The 14,345-nt window shown below is 46.6% G+C and overlaps 1 protein-coding gene and 1 long non-coding RNA gene across 2 annotated transcripts in view; one reads left to right on the forward strand and one right to left on the reverse strand.

Moving 5' to 3' along the window:
• Positions 1-14,345, reverse strand: part of robo2 (roundabout 2) — a 45,444-nt gene that overhangs the window by 10,643 nt on the left and 20,456 nt on the right. Inside the window, exons 2-7 of the mRNA XM_033379708.1 lie at positions 5,491-5,681; positions 4,244-4,346; positions 2,707-2,994; positions 2,482-2,622; positions 1,039-1,170; positions 14-951 (exon numbers count right to left, since the gene is read on the reverse strand). Of these exons, the coding sequence (XP_033235599.1) occupies positions 14-951; positions 1,039-1,170; positions 2,482-2,622; positions 2,707-2,994; positions 4,244-4,346; positions 5,491-5,681 (1,793 nt within the window). The remainder of the gene's footprint in view (positions 1-13; positions 952-1,038; positions 1,171-2,481; positions 2,623-2,706; positions 2,995-4,243; positions 4,347-5,490; positions 5,682-14,345) is intronic.
• LOC26534193 (uncharacterized) overlaps positions 1-14,345 on the forward strand; it is an 85,622-nt gene that overhangs the window by 7,711 nt on the left and 63,566 nt on the right. The gene's annotated exons all lie outside the window — the stretch shown is intronic.

Below are 14,345 nucleotides of genomic sequence, written 5' to 3' on the forward strand. Positions count from 1 at the left end.
ACAAACAACTTACCGTTCCCACAGCAATCGGCTCGGACATGGGACTGGGCAGCGAGAGGCCATGCGAGTTCTCTGTGCGAATCAGGAAAAAGTAATTGACGCCCGGCACGAGGCCCGACTGGGTGTACGTGGTGTTCTGGACCCGGGTGGCCACCGCCACCCAGCCGTCGGTCTCGTTCTTGCCGAACATTTCAATCACATAGCCGACGAGGCTGGAGCCGCCCACCTTGTTGCTCCTCGTCCAGCTGAGGGTCACCGAGTCCTCGCCCTTCTCCACCAGCTGGGGCTTGCCAGGCGGGCCCGGGTACGTGGAGAGCTCTGGGGCCCGGTAGAACTTGATGTTGGGATTGGTGGGGGTGTCCAGCCGCAGGTAGCCGCTCCACGAGGACTTGCCGTTCCGGTTGCTGGCCACACAGGTGTACAGGCCCTCGTCCTCGTGGCGCTGCAGATCGGAGATGGTCAGGGCGCCGGCCTCCGTGAGGTTCCTTCGCTCGTGCTCCTGCACGTCGATGGGTATGCCGTCCAGATACCACGAGATCTGCGGCACGGGCGTGCCCAGGGTGCGGCAGGGCAGCACCACAATCGATTTCACGGGCAGCGTCTGGTTGACGGGACCCTGCTCGATGATGGGCGGCGGCAGCTCGAACTGGGTGTCCACCGAGACCACCGTCCGGCTGCTGACGCTGCCCACGGCATTGAGGGCATTGCAGACCACAACCTTGCCGGAATCCTCGCGGGCAAACCGGGTGATGGCCAGCACCGAACGACCCTCGGGGGTGAGGGTCACCTCCAGACGACCGTCCTTGTAGCCGGGCAGCAGGAGCGAGCTGTTGCCCTCCACCGACCAGTAGAGCGTCGGCCGGGGATGGCCTGTGGCCTGGCACTCGAACAGCACTTCATCGCCGATCTCCACCAGTTGATTCTTGGGGCGTATCACAAACTTGGGCGGGGCTGTCGAATGTAACGGGGAAAAGAGTGGGTGGGAGTGTGTCCGGTTAGCTCTTGAGTCAGTCCGTAGCTTTCAGGCAATTAACTTACCGTGAACGGTGAGGATGCCCGTGGCCGTAATTGAGCCGACCGCATTGTCCGCCTCGCAACTGTACTCGCCCATGTCCTCCAGCGTGACGTCGTCCAGCTTCAGACTCCGGTCCTCAAGTACGTGCACACGACCTGAACAGACAGTCGGAGAGTGTGGGTTAGTCGAAGAAGAACTCATGTGTGGCACCCCCCGCCACCCCCGGAAGGAAAAACAAACTGAAACTTTTGCTGGTCCCCTCTTTCTACTTCGTTAGTAGTTCAAGTAGCGTAAAAATGGCCAGGAACACAGCCAAGCCAGCAGCCAAATAACCGCAGCAAAGTAAGCCAAGACATAGACACAGACATAGACAGCTCTCAGGCGCCCAGGCGCCCAGGCTCTGCCTCTGAGGCAGGGATGTGTGCTCTCAAAGGAGGCGTTCTCTGATTCTGAGCACCTTTTGTGGTTTTTCTTACAATAAACAAAGACCGGGCTCTCTCTGTGCTTTCTTTTTGGTTGGTTGACTGCGAAATAGGTTTTAAATGTGGGATGGCCCCCCCATCAGGTCTCTTCCCGGCCACTGTGCCAATTGTTTGCTTAACAAAAGTTTAGGACAACAACCGAGGCCACCAGGCCCTGCTCTGCCTTCTGTGGCAGGTTTTATGCTATTTTTCTTTGAGGTCTTTAAAGAAGCGTAAACTAGCTGCTGTTGATGGCCTGGGCTTTCTTTTCACCCCCCCTGCAGGGGTTAGTTGCACTCCTTTTAGAGAGAGGTTGACTGAATGAGTGTCGAGGAGTCGCCTGTCTGTCTGTCTGAAGGACAACATTGCAACAGTCGAGTGTTGTGCAAGCAAAATTGTTGATTGCTGCCAACAGAGATTGGCAATTAACGGAATTAAAAGTTACAGTTGTGTTTGCCCAGTGCCCAGGGGGGGTGGCTGGCAGAGGCGTGGGGGGAACCGCACAACCCCCAAACCCAAAAACCGAAACTAGCAACAACAACAACCTAGAACTGGACTGTGGCGGTGCTGTAGGTGTTTTCTACACTGAGAGAAATGGCGGGGCACGTGTTCAGGGCAAACCTTTGTAATGGCAGGAAATTGAAGGCTTCAGGGACTCGTAGATCCTCTTTTATGTATCGTATAGTAAAGGGTATGCCTTTCTCTCAGTGCATTTCCCTTATACACTGCCAATTGGCCAACACGAAAAGCCACAGGCCAAAGCAACCGCATAAACTAACTTTTTGTTCTGCTTTCTGCTCTCTGTTTCTATTTCTATTTCTATTTCTATTTCTGTGGGCAACTCTGCCGACTCCACTCGAGCGGTTGGGGTAAACAAAAAGCTTTAATTTCATTTGAAATTGCGGCTCCTGTATGTGTGAATAACTGGCCCAGAAACGGGCAGAAAGTAGCATGGCTGGCCGAGCATTTCCGGTTAATTGAACCCCGAGAGAGAGGAAAACTTACGCAGAGGCATATTGCCGCCGGAGGCGGTGCGCCGCCAAAGGACATCCGGCAGGGGATCGCCGCCAATGCGACACTGAAACACCACGGAACTGCCCACGACGGCCGTTTGGTTCTGCGGTCCACGAATGAGGAAGGGCCGCACTGCAAGACGAGAGAAGCAAAGATTGATATGTATCTGTATCTGTATCTGTATCTGTGGAAAGTTTCTCGAGGCGAAATACTTACCATGAACCTTGAGAAAAGCCGTGGCCGACTCCCTGGTGCCCACGACGTTCTTCACGACGCACTGGTAGCGACCATCGTCCGATTGGCGGGAATCCTGAATCGCCAGATTGCCTCCATCGACAATGCGAATACGCTTGTTGCCGGCACTCAGATTGAGGGTCTGTCCGTTCTTGCGCCACGAGATTTGCGGCTCCGGAGAGCCACGCGGGGCACCGCATTCCATCAGGGCCACTTCGCCCTGGGCCACTCGAGTATTTTGCGGCTCCAAACGGAATTCATCGCGAAGAACTATGGAACAGAGAGTGGCAGAGGAGAAATGTCAGTGTGGGAGATAGGAGGAGGGAGGGAGTTGCCCTAAAGTAAGGGCTTTGATTGATTCAATATTAATAACTGTCAGGTGGAATGGCAGCAAGAGAGAGCGAGAGCTGGTGCTGGACCCGGTCCGCTCCTACATATTTTATAAGCCATCCATCCACCGCTCAATATGCCAATAAAAGCTTGGTAATGATGCCCAGGTTTAAGGCTTTGAGCGGACACACAGCTCTCGCAACAGCCAACAGAAATATTAATAAGCTTTGGCATTTGCAATGCGTACTTTTATTTATTCCGCATTTTCCACCGGGTCTCTCTTTGGTACGGGTTCGGTTCGCTTTTATTGAGGGAAAATGCGATGTACAAAATGTACAAAATGTAAAAGGCGAAATGTGAAATGCAAAATGCACTTCAATAAACGCATAATGCGCTCCACTGAACGCCAAAGGCAAAGGCAACGGCAAGAGCGTACCGTGACCCCATGAAAAAAAACATAAAAACACTCAATGCCAGAGAGATTCTGACTTTGACGACCCAAGGAGGTGCATCCCCCATCAAAAGTGGTCAAGTTTTATGGCTTTAAGCATCACTGAAATTCAATCGAAATCCCCATTATGCTTTTGCCCAATTAATTAATACCGACTACTCCTTTTCCGCCACTCAAAACTGACGCAGAGCCCCGCCCCCCTCCCCCCTGGGCACCCTCTCTCATGAGTTGGCTATCGATTACGGACTACGGAAGCAGCTCTGCGATTTTGCTTTATTTTATTTAACTTCATTTCATTTTATTAATTAGAAAGCCAATAGCTGTGAATGCAGCTGCCCGGTACGTTGGCGGTACGTTTCGTGAAATGCAACCCTCCAATTAGCTCTGAAATTTTTGCTTCGTTTAGGCGATCCATCAGTGTCGTTTTGGAGGAAGTCGACATGCCATTCATCAGACTGGACAAGACTTCTTGAAATGTAGCCATTTTTGGGGTGATTTTCGTGTGGATAACCTACTCTAAGTGGGATTGAAACGGGTAACCCACGAAGGATTTGAATGAAACTCCAGGTTTTGGTGGGAAATCTATCTACCAAAGAGTGTGTTGCGAAAGGTTTCACATATTCCAAATAATCTTTGAAATTTAATCAAATTTTAAGTTTTAAAAGACATCCCTGAAATAATTGTTTCCCTTTGCCATTCCTTACTTTTAATAGAGTCTTTTCGATTGATAATACTTACATGCCACTTGCAATGTTGCATTCCTGGAGCGTGCCACACCGAACTCGTTCTTGGCCTGGCACCAATATGTGCCCGCATCGCTCTCCCTGCGTGAGTGGATGACCTTTTTTGGGGTAGAAACGAGAGATTATTAGATACACGAGTTAAAAGATTTAAGTAGTTTTTAGGCCAGGGCTTAGGGCCGGACCGGGCCGGGCCACGTGTCAGATCAAAAAGTCTCAAAATTGCTCATCCGAAATCAAATAAAAGTGAAACGTGCCTCGGACTCAACCCAAAACAGAGCTCTTCCTGTTGTCCAGTCTGCGTATACGCAATTTAATTTAATTAAAAAATACATCCAAACATTGAAGAGGAGGCACATACTCCAGCCGAGGGCCCTACGGGGGTTTGGGGGCCTTAATCACTGGGCCACTTCAATTTTAATTGGCAACAAAGAAGTACTCCGGATGGGGTTGACTTTCGGGGGACAGGCCCCAGTAGAAAATACAAATAAATTGCCTGGACTTGGGATGAACTGTAATTCGTGGGTGTGGCATGCCCGACACTGCCCTAATTTATGAATATTTGACTTTAAATTTGAATGAAATTCCCTCGAATGATTCACTCGTCCATTAATAATTTGTGGAAAAACATATAGCACAAAAAATTTACTGCATTTAATGAAAATTTCATGGGGAGTGGGAGGGGGGAGGGCGAGGGGTTACGACGAGTAGGAATTTAATATAAACAGAGTCCGAGGATATTGCAATGTCTGCACACCCTTTCTGGCCTTTTTTGGGGGGGGGGTTGGGCTCCTGAGAAGGAGTCTCGTTAGCAGAAATTGCGAAATGTGCACGCACGAAATGATATTGGGGCGGGGGGCAGGGGGCTGTCGTCTAACCCCCAAAGCAGCAACAAAAAACAACAATCTTTTGTTTGTTCATCAGGCTGTTTTCCGTATCGACTGGAGGAGAATGCAACCAGACGGAAGCCCGTAAAATAATATCGGACTGAAGATAAAACGCCGCACGAAACCCACAAAAAAAAAAAAAAACAGAAAGAGAACTGTTTATGCACAAATGTTGCGTTTCACATGAGGCAGGAGAGAGGCAGGCAGGGAGGCCTCAATGATTGGCATGGGTTCCCAGGAACCCAATAAAGGAATTGCAACTCCTTAACCCCCTCCTTTGCCTCGGCTGTGGCCTCTTGCAACGACAGCTGTAAGGCCCTGTAATGATAGAGGAGAAGGAGTCGACTCCGATGCGTACCTTGAGAAAGAATAAGCCACCCGCGGGCAGCATCATGCGATGGGAGCCCGCATCCGTCTTCAGTTCGCGTCCATCCTTGTACCATTGTATGGTTGGTGTTGGATTGCCTTCGGCTTTGCAATTAAACGTAAATGGATCATTTTTTGGCACCGTCGTGTCCATGGGATGCTCGATGATGCGTGGATTTTCACCTGGAATAAAGAAAACGTGTTATTTCATTGTTGTAAGGGCACAAGGGAAACGGTAAAAAGGGAAATCTTGTCTTGCAGTAACCCTACACTCGAGACAGCCACTTGAGAGCGGGAACGAGAGCACCCCCGGATCCTAGAGTGTTCTAATATTTCATGCTCAAGAGCGGATGGTAGCCGGCACATGTGTGATCTAAGGATCTAAGGATCTCTGGGGATTTACCGAAAAAAAAAGAGATTCATCTTTCGACGGCCAAACAAGTTTTGTCACTTAATGCGGCGGCAATTAAGGGCCCATTAATGGGAGGACCCCCCCGAAGCTAGGGAAAATCCAAGCTGAAATTATGTTAAACAGAAGAGAATTTCACTCGAGGCTCCTCTCAAATTCAATTAACTTCATGAAAATATTTGTGCGCCCAGAGCAGGGCAGAGCAGAGCTTGGGCAGTGGAGAAGCGAGACCTAACTAAAGACCAAACATAAATTTGTGTCTGTCGATAAGGATGAGAGACAAAGGACAACGCTAGATAAACTTTATTAAAAGCAGCAGCAGAAGCACCAGAAGGACCCAAAGAGAAAGCACGAAGAGAACAAATGGAACCGAACAGAACAGAACAGAATAGTCGGGGAACAGCTGAAATGTAATTACGAAAAGCGCTTAAAGGTGAAAAATGTGTGTGCGAGAGAGAGACACAGAGAAGAGTGGACACCAGAGAGTGTGGTGCGGTGTGGGGGGGGAGTCTCTCGGTTGTGGTGTGATGGAGCCAGGTTAGTAACATCATTCAGCCGGAAATTAAGTTTTCCAGATTTATTGAAAGCGGATAGTAATGAGAGCTCTCAGAGGATGAGAGCTGGCCGAGAGGAAAGACCAGGCAGAGATGGAGCTGAGAAAAGTCACTGTATAAATCACTGGAGTGCTGCAATCGATGGGATTTGGAGAGTAACTAATATAAGGATAGATAAGGTGGGTTTTGAAGGGAGAACACAACTGTTGGAAAGTGTATCTTTGTATCTAGCAAACATCTTTGAAGTAACTGTAACATGAGCACCCCCAAAAGAGTGACCTTTATGCAAATTGCATACCATCGTGACATTGTGATCACCATTCAGTGATTTCGGTGATTTCTGACTCATGCCAGCTCCCTTCCATTTGCAGCAAAAATGATGAAATTTGTCAATTGTGTTTTAGCCAAAGAGTGAAACAGATACTGGAACAAAAAACAGAGAAAGACAACAACAGGAATAGTCGGACATTTGTCAATTGTTGTTGCTGCTGCTGCTGTGCTTTTGATGTTGTTGTTGCTGTTGCTGCAATTGCCACCAAAGCAAGCAGTCTTTTGTTGTGTGCGGAATAGCAAGGGAGAGAGAGAGGGAGAGAGAGAGGCGCCATTGAGCCATTGTCTGATTGTCTGATTTTGGCCATGTCCAAAGAGAAGCCATTGTGCCGGCTTCCCCTTTGTTCTGGATGGTCCGTTGCCATGGTCACTCTCTTGTGTGTGCTAATTTAAATGACGAAATACTTGAATAGTTCCACAGTCATGGCGACGCACTGCTTATTAAAAAGGGCTACCCGATGCACTAAACGAAGATCTCCCATCGCATCCGTCTTCATCAGCAGCACAAAAAATAGAGATTTCCATCTCTCTTTATTTTGTGGAAACCACCTGAAAGAATTTTTCTTTGCCAACTAACAAAATATTTAATTAAGCAAAAATCTGTCGGACGGAGAGTAAACATTTCCACATAAAGCAAACGGAAAACCACACGGAAAAGCCAAGAGAATGAAAGAGCGAGAACGGAAAGGGGAAGGGGGAGAGGGAACTTCGATAAGCCAGCAGGCGGGAGGGCGGCAGGCGGGAAGGCAGGGAAATGCAGTCAAACCCCAAAGGGAAAAAACAAATCAGGTAAAATGAAATATGTAAACTTTGCTGCAAGAATTTTCCACACGCACTGCAACAACGAGCTGGAGAGAGAGAGAGAGAGCGAGATGCAGATGGAAAAGTTGAGGTTTTTTCCATATTAAGTAATATGTAAAAATGCAAAAACAAAAGGGGAATTTCTGGAGAGAAACTTTGACAGGCAGCATCGGGAATGGAGAAGAACAGCAAAAAACAGTAGAGCCCTGAGCGGCGGATGAGGAAGCAGGCTCAGGCTGGTTTTGCACGTATGACACTAGGAACTAAGGCTAATAATTCGCACCCCCTTTTCAGTTCAGTAAAGCCACCGCTTGATTGATGCATATGATTGAAGCCTAAGCTAGTCTCTGTATATGGCTGTATAATTCCCACTCTCCCGCCAGTGCGAGTGTCACACAAGCAGACCCTGCTCGTCTCTCTCTCTCTTCTGCACTTAATTACGCTCATTTGGCATGTGCTCTCTTCATTTGTGTGTCGTGTGCGTGCGAGTCGTACCTGCGTGTGTGAGGGTGGGTGCGGTGTTCGGGGCAATTTATGCATGCATTTCGTGTAAGCAAAGAGCAAAAGCGAACGCGGGAGGGGGAAATGTTAAAGAAGTCTTGAGTAAATAAACAGCAACGGCAGAGCAGCGGCTGAGCAGCAGCAAAAAGTGCTGCTGGCGTTGAAAGCATGCAAGCAGTGCACCTAAGCAAATATACATGCCAGAAGAGAGGGAGAGGCAGAGAGAGAGTGCAGAACTCATAATGCACCCACTAACGGGGAGGGGGGATTGGCAGCTTGCGGGAGAAACAACAATAACAACAGGAAATGCATTTCTGTTGTTGTTTTTGCTGTTAAGAAATCTGTTGGAGATGCTGCTGCTCACGGTCTCTCTTTCGCTCTCGCTTGCTGTTCTTGTCTTATCGCATTCTACCCTTTACAGAGGGTATAATAGTTCTTGGGCTGCACATACATCTATATACATATACATATATACTCCTCTTTATATATATTTCTCCCTTGGGTACCATCTTTTTAGGGTATCTACCGCTTCGTCTGCTCAAAGCCCGGCTTCATTTCTTGTTTCTCTTGCTTTGCTGCTGCTGTTGTTGTTCTTGCGTTTTGTTGTTCCTTATGTTGTATGTTTGTCTAACATAAGCATAAACGAAACTGTGTATCCCAGAAGCAATAACATCTGCCCGGCCGCTGCTGTGCCGTCGATATGCCTGCCACCACTTCTGTGGCTGCCACTGTGGCGGGCGGTGGGGCTCTGCTGTTGCATTTCTGCTAATTTGCTGTTGTCGTTGTTTGACTTTCGGAGGGAGTCCAGTAGGTGCTAAAACAGTGACGACTCGAAGTTCTCAGCATCTCAGTTCTTATGCCAATATGCAGCATTATTAGCATGTCAACAACAACAGTACACAGTGACAAAAACAATAAGAGAGAGAGGGAGAGAGAGAGAGAAAGACTATCAAATACCCCGTCCAGGCCTTGAGAGTGCCAGATATGCCTGGCTACCCCACGAGTAGCGGGGTACAAAAAATCACAACTTTCCCGAAAACTGACGGCAACATTAAACGTGTAACCCGGAGGCCCGGGCCCGGGCCTGTACGATGGGAGCCTGCTGCTCAAAATGCATATGCAAATAACTTGGGCAATTTCTCCGCCTCTCCGCCCAAATTGTTTTGGCACCCACAAGACAGACAACACAGCACACGAGGCGTAGGCAGGGGATGGTATGCGATGCAGACAGGTGCAGTTTGCTGGAAAACCATCATCATGTATGCTAAATGTCTTTAGGTAATTGAATATACATAAATGTATGAGAGATATACGGGATTCGACAGTCCCGGAATACATAGCTACTGCCCAAGGAGGAGGCATCATGCCCTTATCCTACATCCAATCTACATTATTCCTTAAATTCTAATTTTTACTTTGATACAAATCACCCTTCAATATCTCAATCCTTTCAAACCGATTTTCCATTAACCAAATTATTCAATTCCATTTAAATCCTTTACTGATTTAAATCCTAGCCCTCTTCAGAAAGTAAAAGTTTACTCATTTTTCCTCTTTGCCTGTTCCAAAAATGTCAAATTCTGGCAGTCAGAGAGTCGGAGAGTTCTGCTGGCAACTTTTCTGTTGCCACACATTTTTCTACGAGTATTTTCGCCCGCATTTATAACGATGGGGAAAGCGACAGGTCGGAAAGCTCTCCCCCATTCAAGGACTCTGACTGTGTGAAGTAACTGCGAGGGCGACGGGGGCGGGGCGGTGGACTGTTAAAAAATTAACAGAGCTTGAGCTGTAGTTGTTGTTGTTGTTGTTGTTCTGTTGTTCAAGTGCCATTTTGATTTTCGTTGTGCTCTTTTATTCCTGTTTCCCGTTCCAATCGGTTCTCTAGTACTGTCCCATTGTATACCCTGTATTCTAGGCCCTGGAACCACGTTTTGAATGAACAATCTTCGACTGTTAGAACTTATAGCTCCCACAGTTTTCCAGATATAATATTCATATTTCATAGCATTGTTTATTGAAATATTATCTACCTAAATTACAAAATTCATAGCAATCGCTTGAGAACTAGAGGCTCTCAGGGTCTGTGCCACCCCTAGTCCAAAGATATCGACTCTCGAACCTCCTACTGGGGTTTCTGTTGTTATTGCAATCGGCTTCAACATGGCAACAGAGAAAACTCGACCATAATTTATAAGCTTTTAGTGCAGCGCGACTTCTGCAGGACAACAACAGGAGCAGAGCAGAGCAGAGCAAAGCAATAGCAAAGTTTTTTGATTTGCCGCCAGATGATGGAGGTTGCTGCTGTCTCTATCGCTGCTTATTTATTTATGCTGAAATGTTTAATTTTTAATGTGCATGCAACTTGGGGCAAAAGCAAAGCGGAAAGGGTTCCCTCCCACCCCCACCCCCACCCCAACCCCTATGGGAGCCGGGGGGTTGGCCTGTCTGAAAGCTTGAGGAGTTTGTAAGCCTTTTGCACAACTTTTGCCACTTAAGCTTTTGTACGAGTAAATATGAATGATGTGCGGGGGGTGAGGGGCGGGCAGGGGGGGGGGGGGTGGCTCCTGCCAGTGAGTCGGTGTGTGTTGCAGGATTTGTTTTGTTGTTTTTGTGTGGAGTTAAATACGCGAAGGCGCTTATAATTTTGCACCCGCCTCTTTTCAACTCAGTGTTGAATGGGAAAGGGTATGGCCAAGAGTCCTTTGGAATGGAGAAGAGGCAGGGCATTAGAAGGAAAAAGATGGTGAATCTTAAGCTGGATAGAGGCACTATCTTTGTGGTATGTAAACAAGTTTTGGGTCTACATTGGGGTCCTGATAGGGTACTCATATCTGCGTGAGCAAAGCGAGTGAGCCTAGGGTTGTCGAGTGTGCAGCGGGCTTGCCTTCTAGTCATAGTTCTCCGATTGCGATCACTTTCGATACTAAAGTAGATCTTCACGAGTTCGCTGAGTATCAACCACAGATCGTATAACCTTTAGGTACCACAGAGGACCTCTGGAAACACTGACTATCGTTTTCGTAGCTTCTATTCCGACTATTTACAGCTTCGTATCTGTATCTTTTGCCTATCGCTTCCACTGCCAGCTGTTGGGAGTAGCCATCCCCCCACCTAGAAGACTTCCTCTGTTTTTTAGAACATCTTCAAGTCGACCAACTTCCTTTCTGCTAAAACCGAAGGAGAAATGTGTTTTTGTTGTTTTTGTTTTTATTTGTTTGCCTTTGTATTTGCGCGCCTTGCGTTTGTTCTACCCCGATTTCCCCTCTTTCTCTGTATCTCTGATTGTTTGTTGTGTGTTTGCTTAGGCCCCGCGGGGTGGGGAGAGGGTGAGTAGGCAGAGGGAGAGGAGAAACAACATCCTGAAGCGGAAGCAGCCTGGTTGCCAATTATTTAAATGCTGGTATTTACCTACCAACACGGCGGATGTGGGCCTCTTTACCCCCCCTCCTCCTCCCCCCGGCTTTCATGATCGGGAGTCGCCGGCATAAATCATTATCACATTTATGTAATATGCCAAGAAACTTCTGAGGAGAGAGAGACAGAGAGAGAGAGAGAGAGAGAGAGAGAGTATATTTGCCCAAAAACCGTACCCAGGGGCAGGCAATAAAAACCGCAATAAACCAACATGGGATTATGGCCCGTAATGTGAGGATTTTCAACGAGCTTCGAGCCAAACATATGACCCTCCCCTCGACCCCTCTCGGATTCCACAGATCCACTTTTATTGTTTTTGTTTTCGTTATTACAACAAAAAATGCACAAGAAATCAAAAAATCAAATAAATTATTCAAAATGTTGAAACATATTGGGAATATCTTGCGAGCAGACAAACCCTCAAGACAAACCTTTCGCATAGCCCACCCATCCCCTGGCGCCAGACCCCTCTACCCGTTGGACTGAGTATTTGATTAGGCAAAACAAGAAGAGAGAAACCGCAGGCGCCTGCTTTGCCCCTGCCTGGAGAATGGGTGGCACAGTGGTGCCAGAACGGGAGAAAAACTGGGAAATGGTATATGAAAGTAAGGGAGTTGAGTCTGAGAAATGGAATCTACTTGAAGCTCTGCTAGGTTTCTATTACCACCTTCCTTATACCCTGTCTGTATGGGCCCACTGTTCATCCGCTAACAAACGATTCGTCTGGCCGTCTGGAGCATTTTCCTCTCGCATTTTCAATGTCAAATTTATGCCAGAGCACGCCAGAGTCTGGCAGAGTCGCTAATGAGCCAAAACGCCCGAAGGTGCCAGCGAAAATGCTCAGACAGACCGATGTCTGGTTCCATCTTGGCTGTGCTCTTGGCTCTTAGCTCTCAGCTCTTGCTTCTTGGTTCCTGCTCGTTCTATTTTATTTTTTTCGCACATTGTACGCATATTGTTAATTTGGCGCCACAGGGCATTCGGTATTCCCAGAGAGAGAGGGAGAGCGAGCGAGCGAGCTCCCTAGAAAAACTTTCCATTGTCTGAAGGGGCAATCCCCCCCCCCCCCCCTTCCCGTTCCTGGCATTTTTGTGCGACTTTTGCGCTGTTAATTAAATTCGACATTCGAGTCTCATACGAGTGATGTGGGGGGGAAACCAAAGGGAAACCACTTTCCGCCAAAGGGAATTTCATGTGGGACTCCTGCTCCTCCTCTTATCAGTGGCACATATGCATTCCGGCTAAAAGAAACCGCCACAAAAGAGCGTCGCCAGCTCTTATCAATAATTTCATAAATGAAAAAAACACTGAAATCCTTTTAAGGACCCCGTCCCCAGTCCCCGTCCCCAGTCATAAATATATATGAGAGGCACACGCAAAAAAAAAGGGCGGCGAATGGCTATCAATGTCATATTTTGTACTTCCTTTCCTTTTCGGTTTTTTTTTTTCTTTTTCGTTTTATCAACTCTTTTATAGTTTATATCTTTGTTTTCTATCTGCCCGGCCCCCAGTCCTTTTGGGGCTCCATTTAAGCAATGTTTTCTTGGTTTATCGAGAACCTGCATGGGGCTACTCTGGGCACTGGCTGGGACTGTGGCTGGTGCTCTGATGTAACCCAAAAGTTGAACTTCAACATTGGACGCGCTTGAGGAGCCGGCTAAGAGCTATGCTAATCCAAAATCTGCATCATAATGTGAGATCATTTGTCAAAAGATGATGTGATAAACATACACGTATGATATATGACGGAGACATAATGGAAGGTGCCATGTGGGGAGGGGGGGATATGCTTGAGATACTCTCGACTTTTGGTTGTAGATTACTGAATAGCAGCTGATTATGGCAATGGAGTAGGTAAAGTGTAAAAGAATATACAAAATTGGGTGTTAAAGGTGGTATAACTCTATTCTAGCTATCGAATCAATTTGATTCTTTTGATTTTAAAGAGAATAATCATAGTTTTGGAAGAATGAAAGTAGAAAAAAGAAGAAAAATGATTCATATAGTCCTAAAAAAGTGAATTTCTCCGATGAAATTGGAAACGAACATAATAATCGATTAATATTCGAATTACTTCGATTCATCTTTGGCATTAGTTTTTCTTTTTAAAGAAGAAAATTGATGGCCAAAGGCCCGAAATGGAAATTTCTCTGCTGAAATTTGAATATAAAATAACAATCGAGGAATAATCGATAACCAACACTGACAAAAATATGGGTATAATAGGATTCTGAGTTAATTATCGACAGAAGATCTTAGAAAATTTTAAACTCAGACAGTAATCGATTAATAATCGATACACATAGATATAGAACAGTATATATTTTTTTATATTTTTGTAGAATTGTTTACCTTTCAGTATACGCAAGGTGGACGAAAAAATGGATTTTATAAGACTTTCTTTAGCTGTAAGAAAATTGTAAACTTAATAATCGAATTATCGATACACATCTTCTAGGGTTTTGATACAATTTTCGATCTTATAGCAAAAGGGAAGTGCCAGTGCATCATTATAAAGTTTAAAACATGCTCAAAAATATCCAGAAAGTAACTAAATAAACTACAAATTCTACTGCTGTTGAAAACCCAATCGCTACTATTGATCGATACCTAATTTCATTAACTGCATACACTAATCGCATCAAGGCTTCATTTACTCAACTGCACATGACATTTCACTTCATTTCATTAAGTGCACTTCCAGAGTTGATTCCTTGGCCACACCCTCATTATTTTTATTTTTGAACAAATATGTGCCTATCCCTCGTGGGGATCTACAACCCCCGAAGGGAAAGAGAAACCTGCACCATCATGCACCCCGAGCCCTTGACTTGGCCG

Source organism: Drosophila pseudoobscura, chromosome 4, assembly GCF_009870125.1.
Source record: "Drosophila pseudoobscura strain MV-25-SWS-2005 chromosome 4, UCI_Dpse_MV25, whole genome shotgun sequence".
NCBI lineage: Eukaryota > Metazoa > Arthropoda > Insecta > Diptera > Drosophilidae > Drosophila > Drosophila pseudoobscura.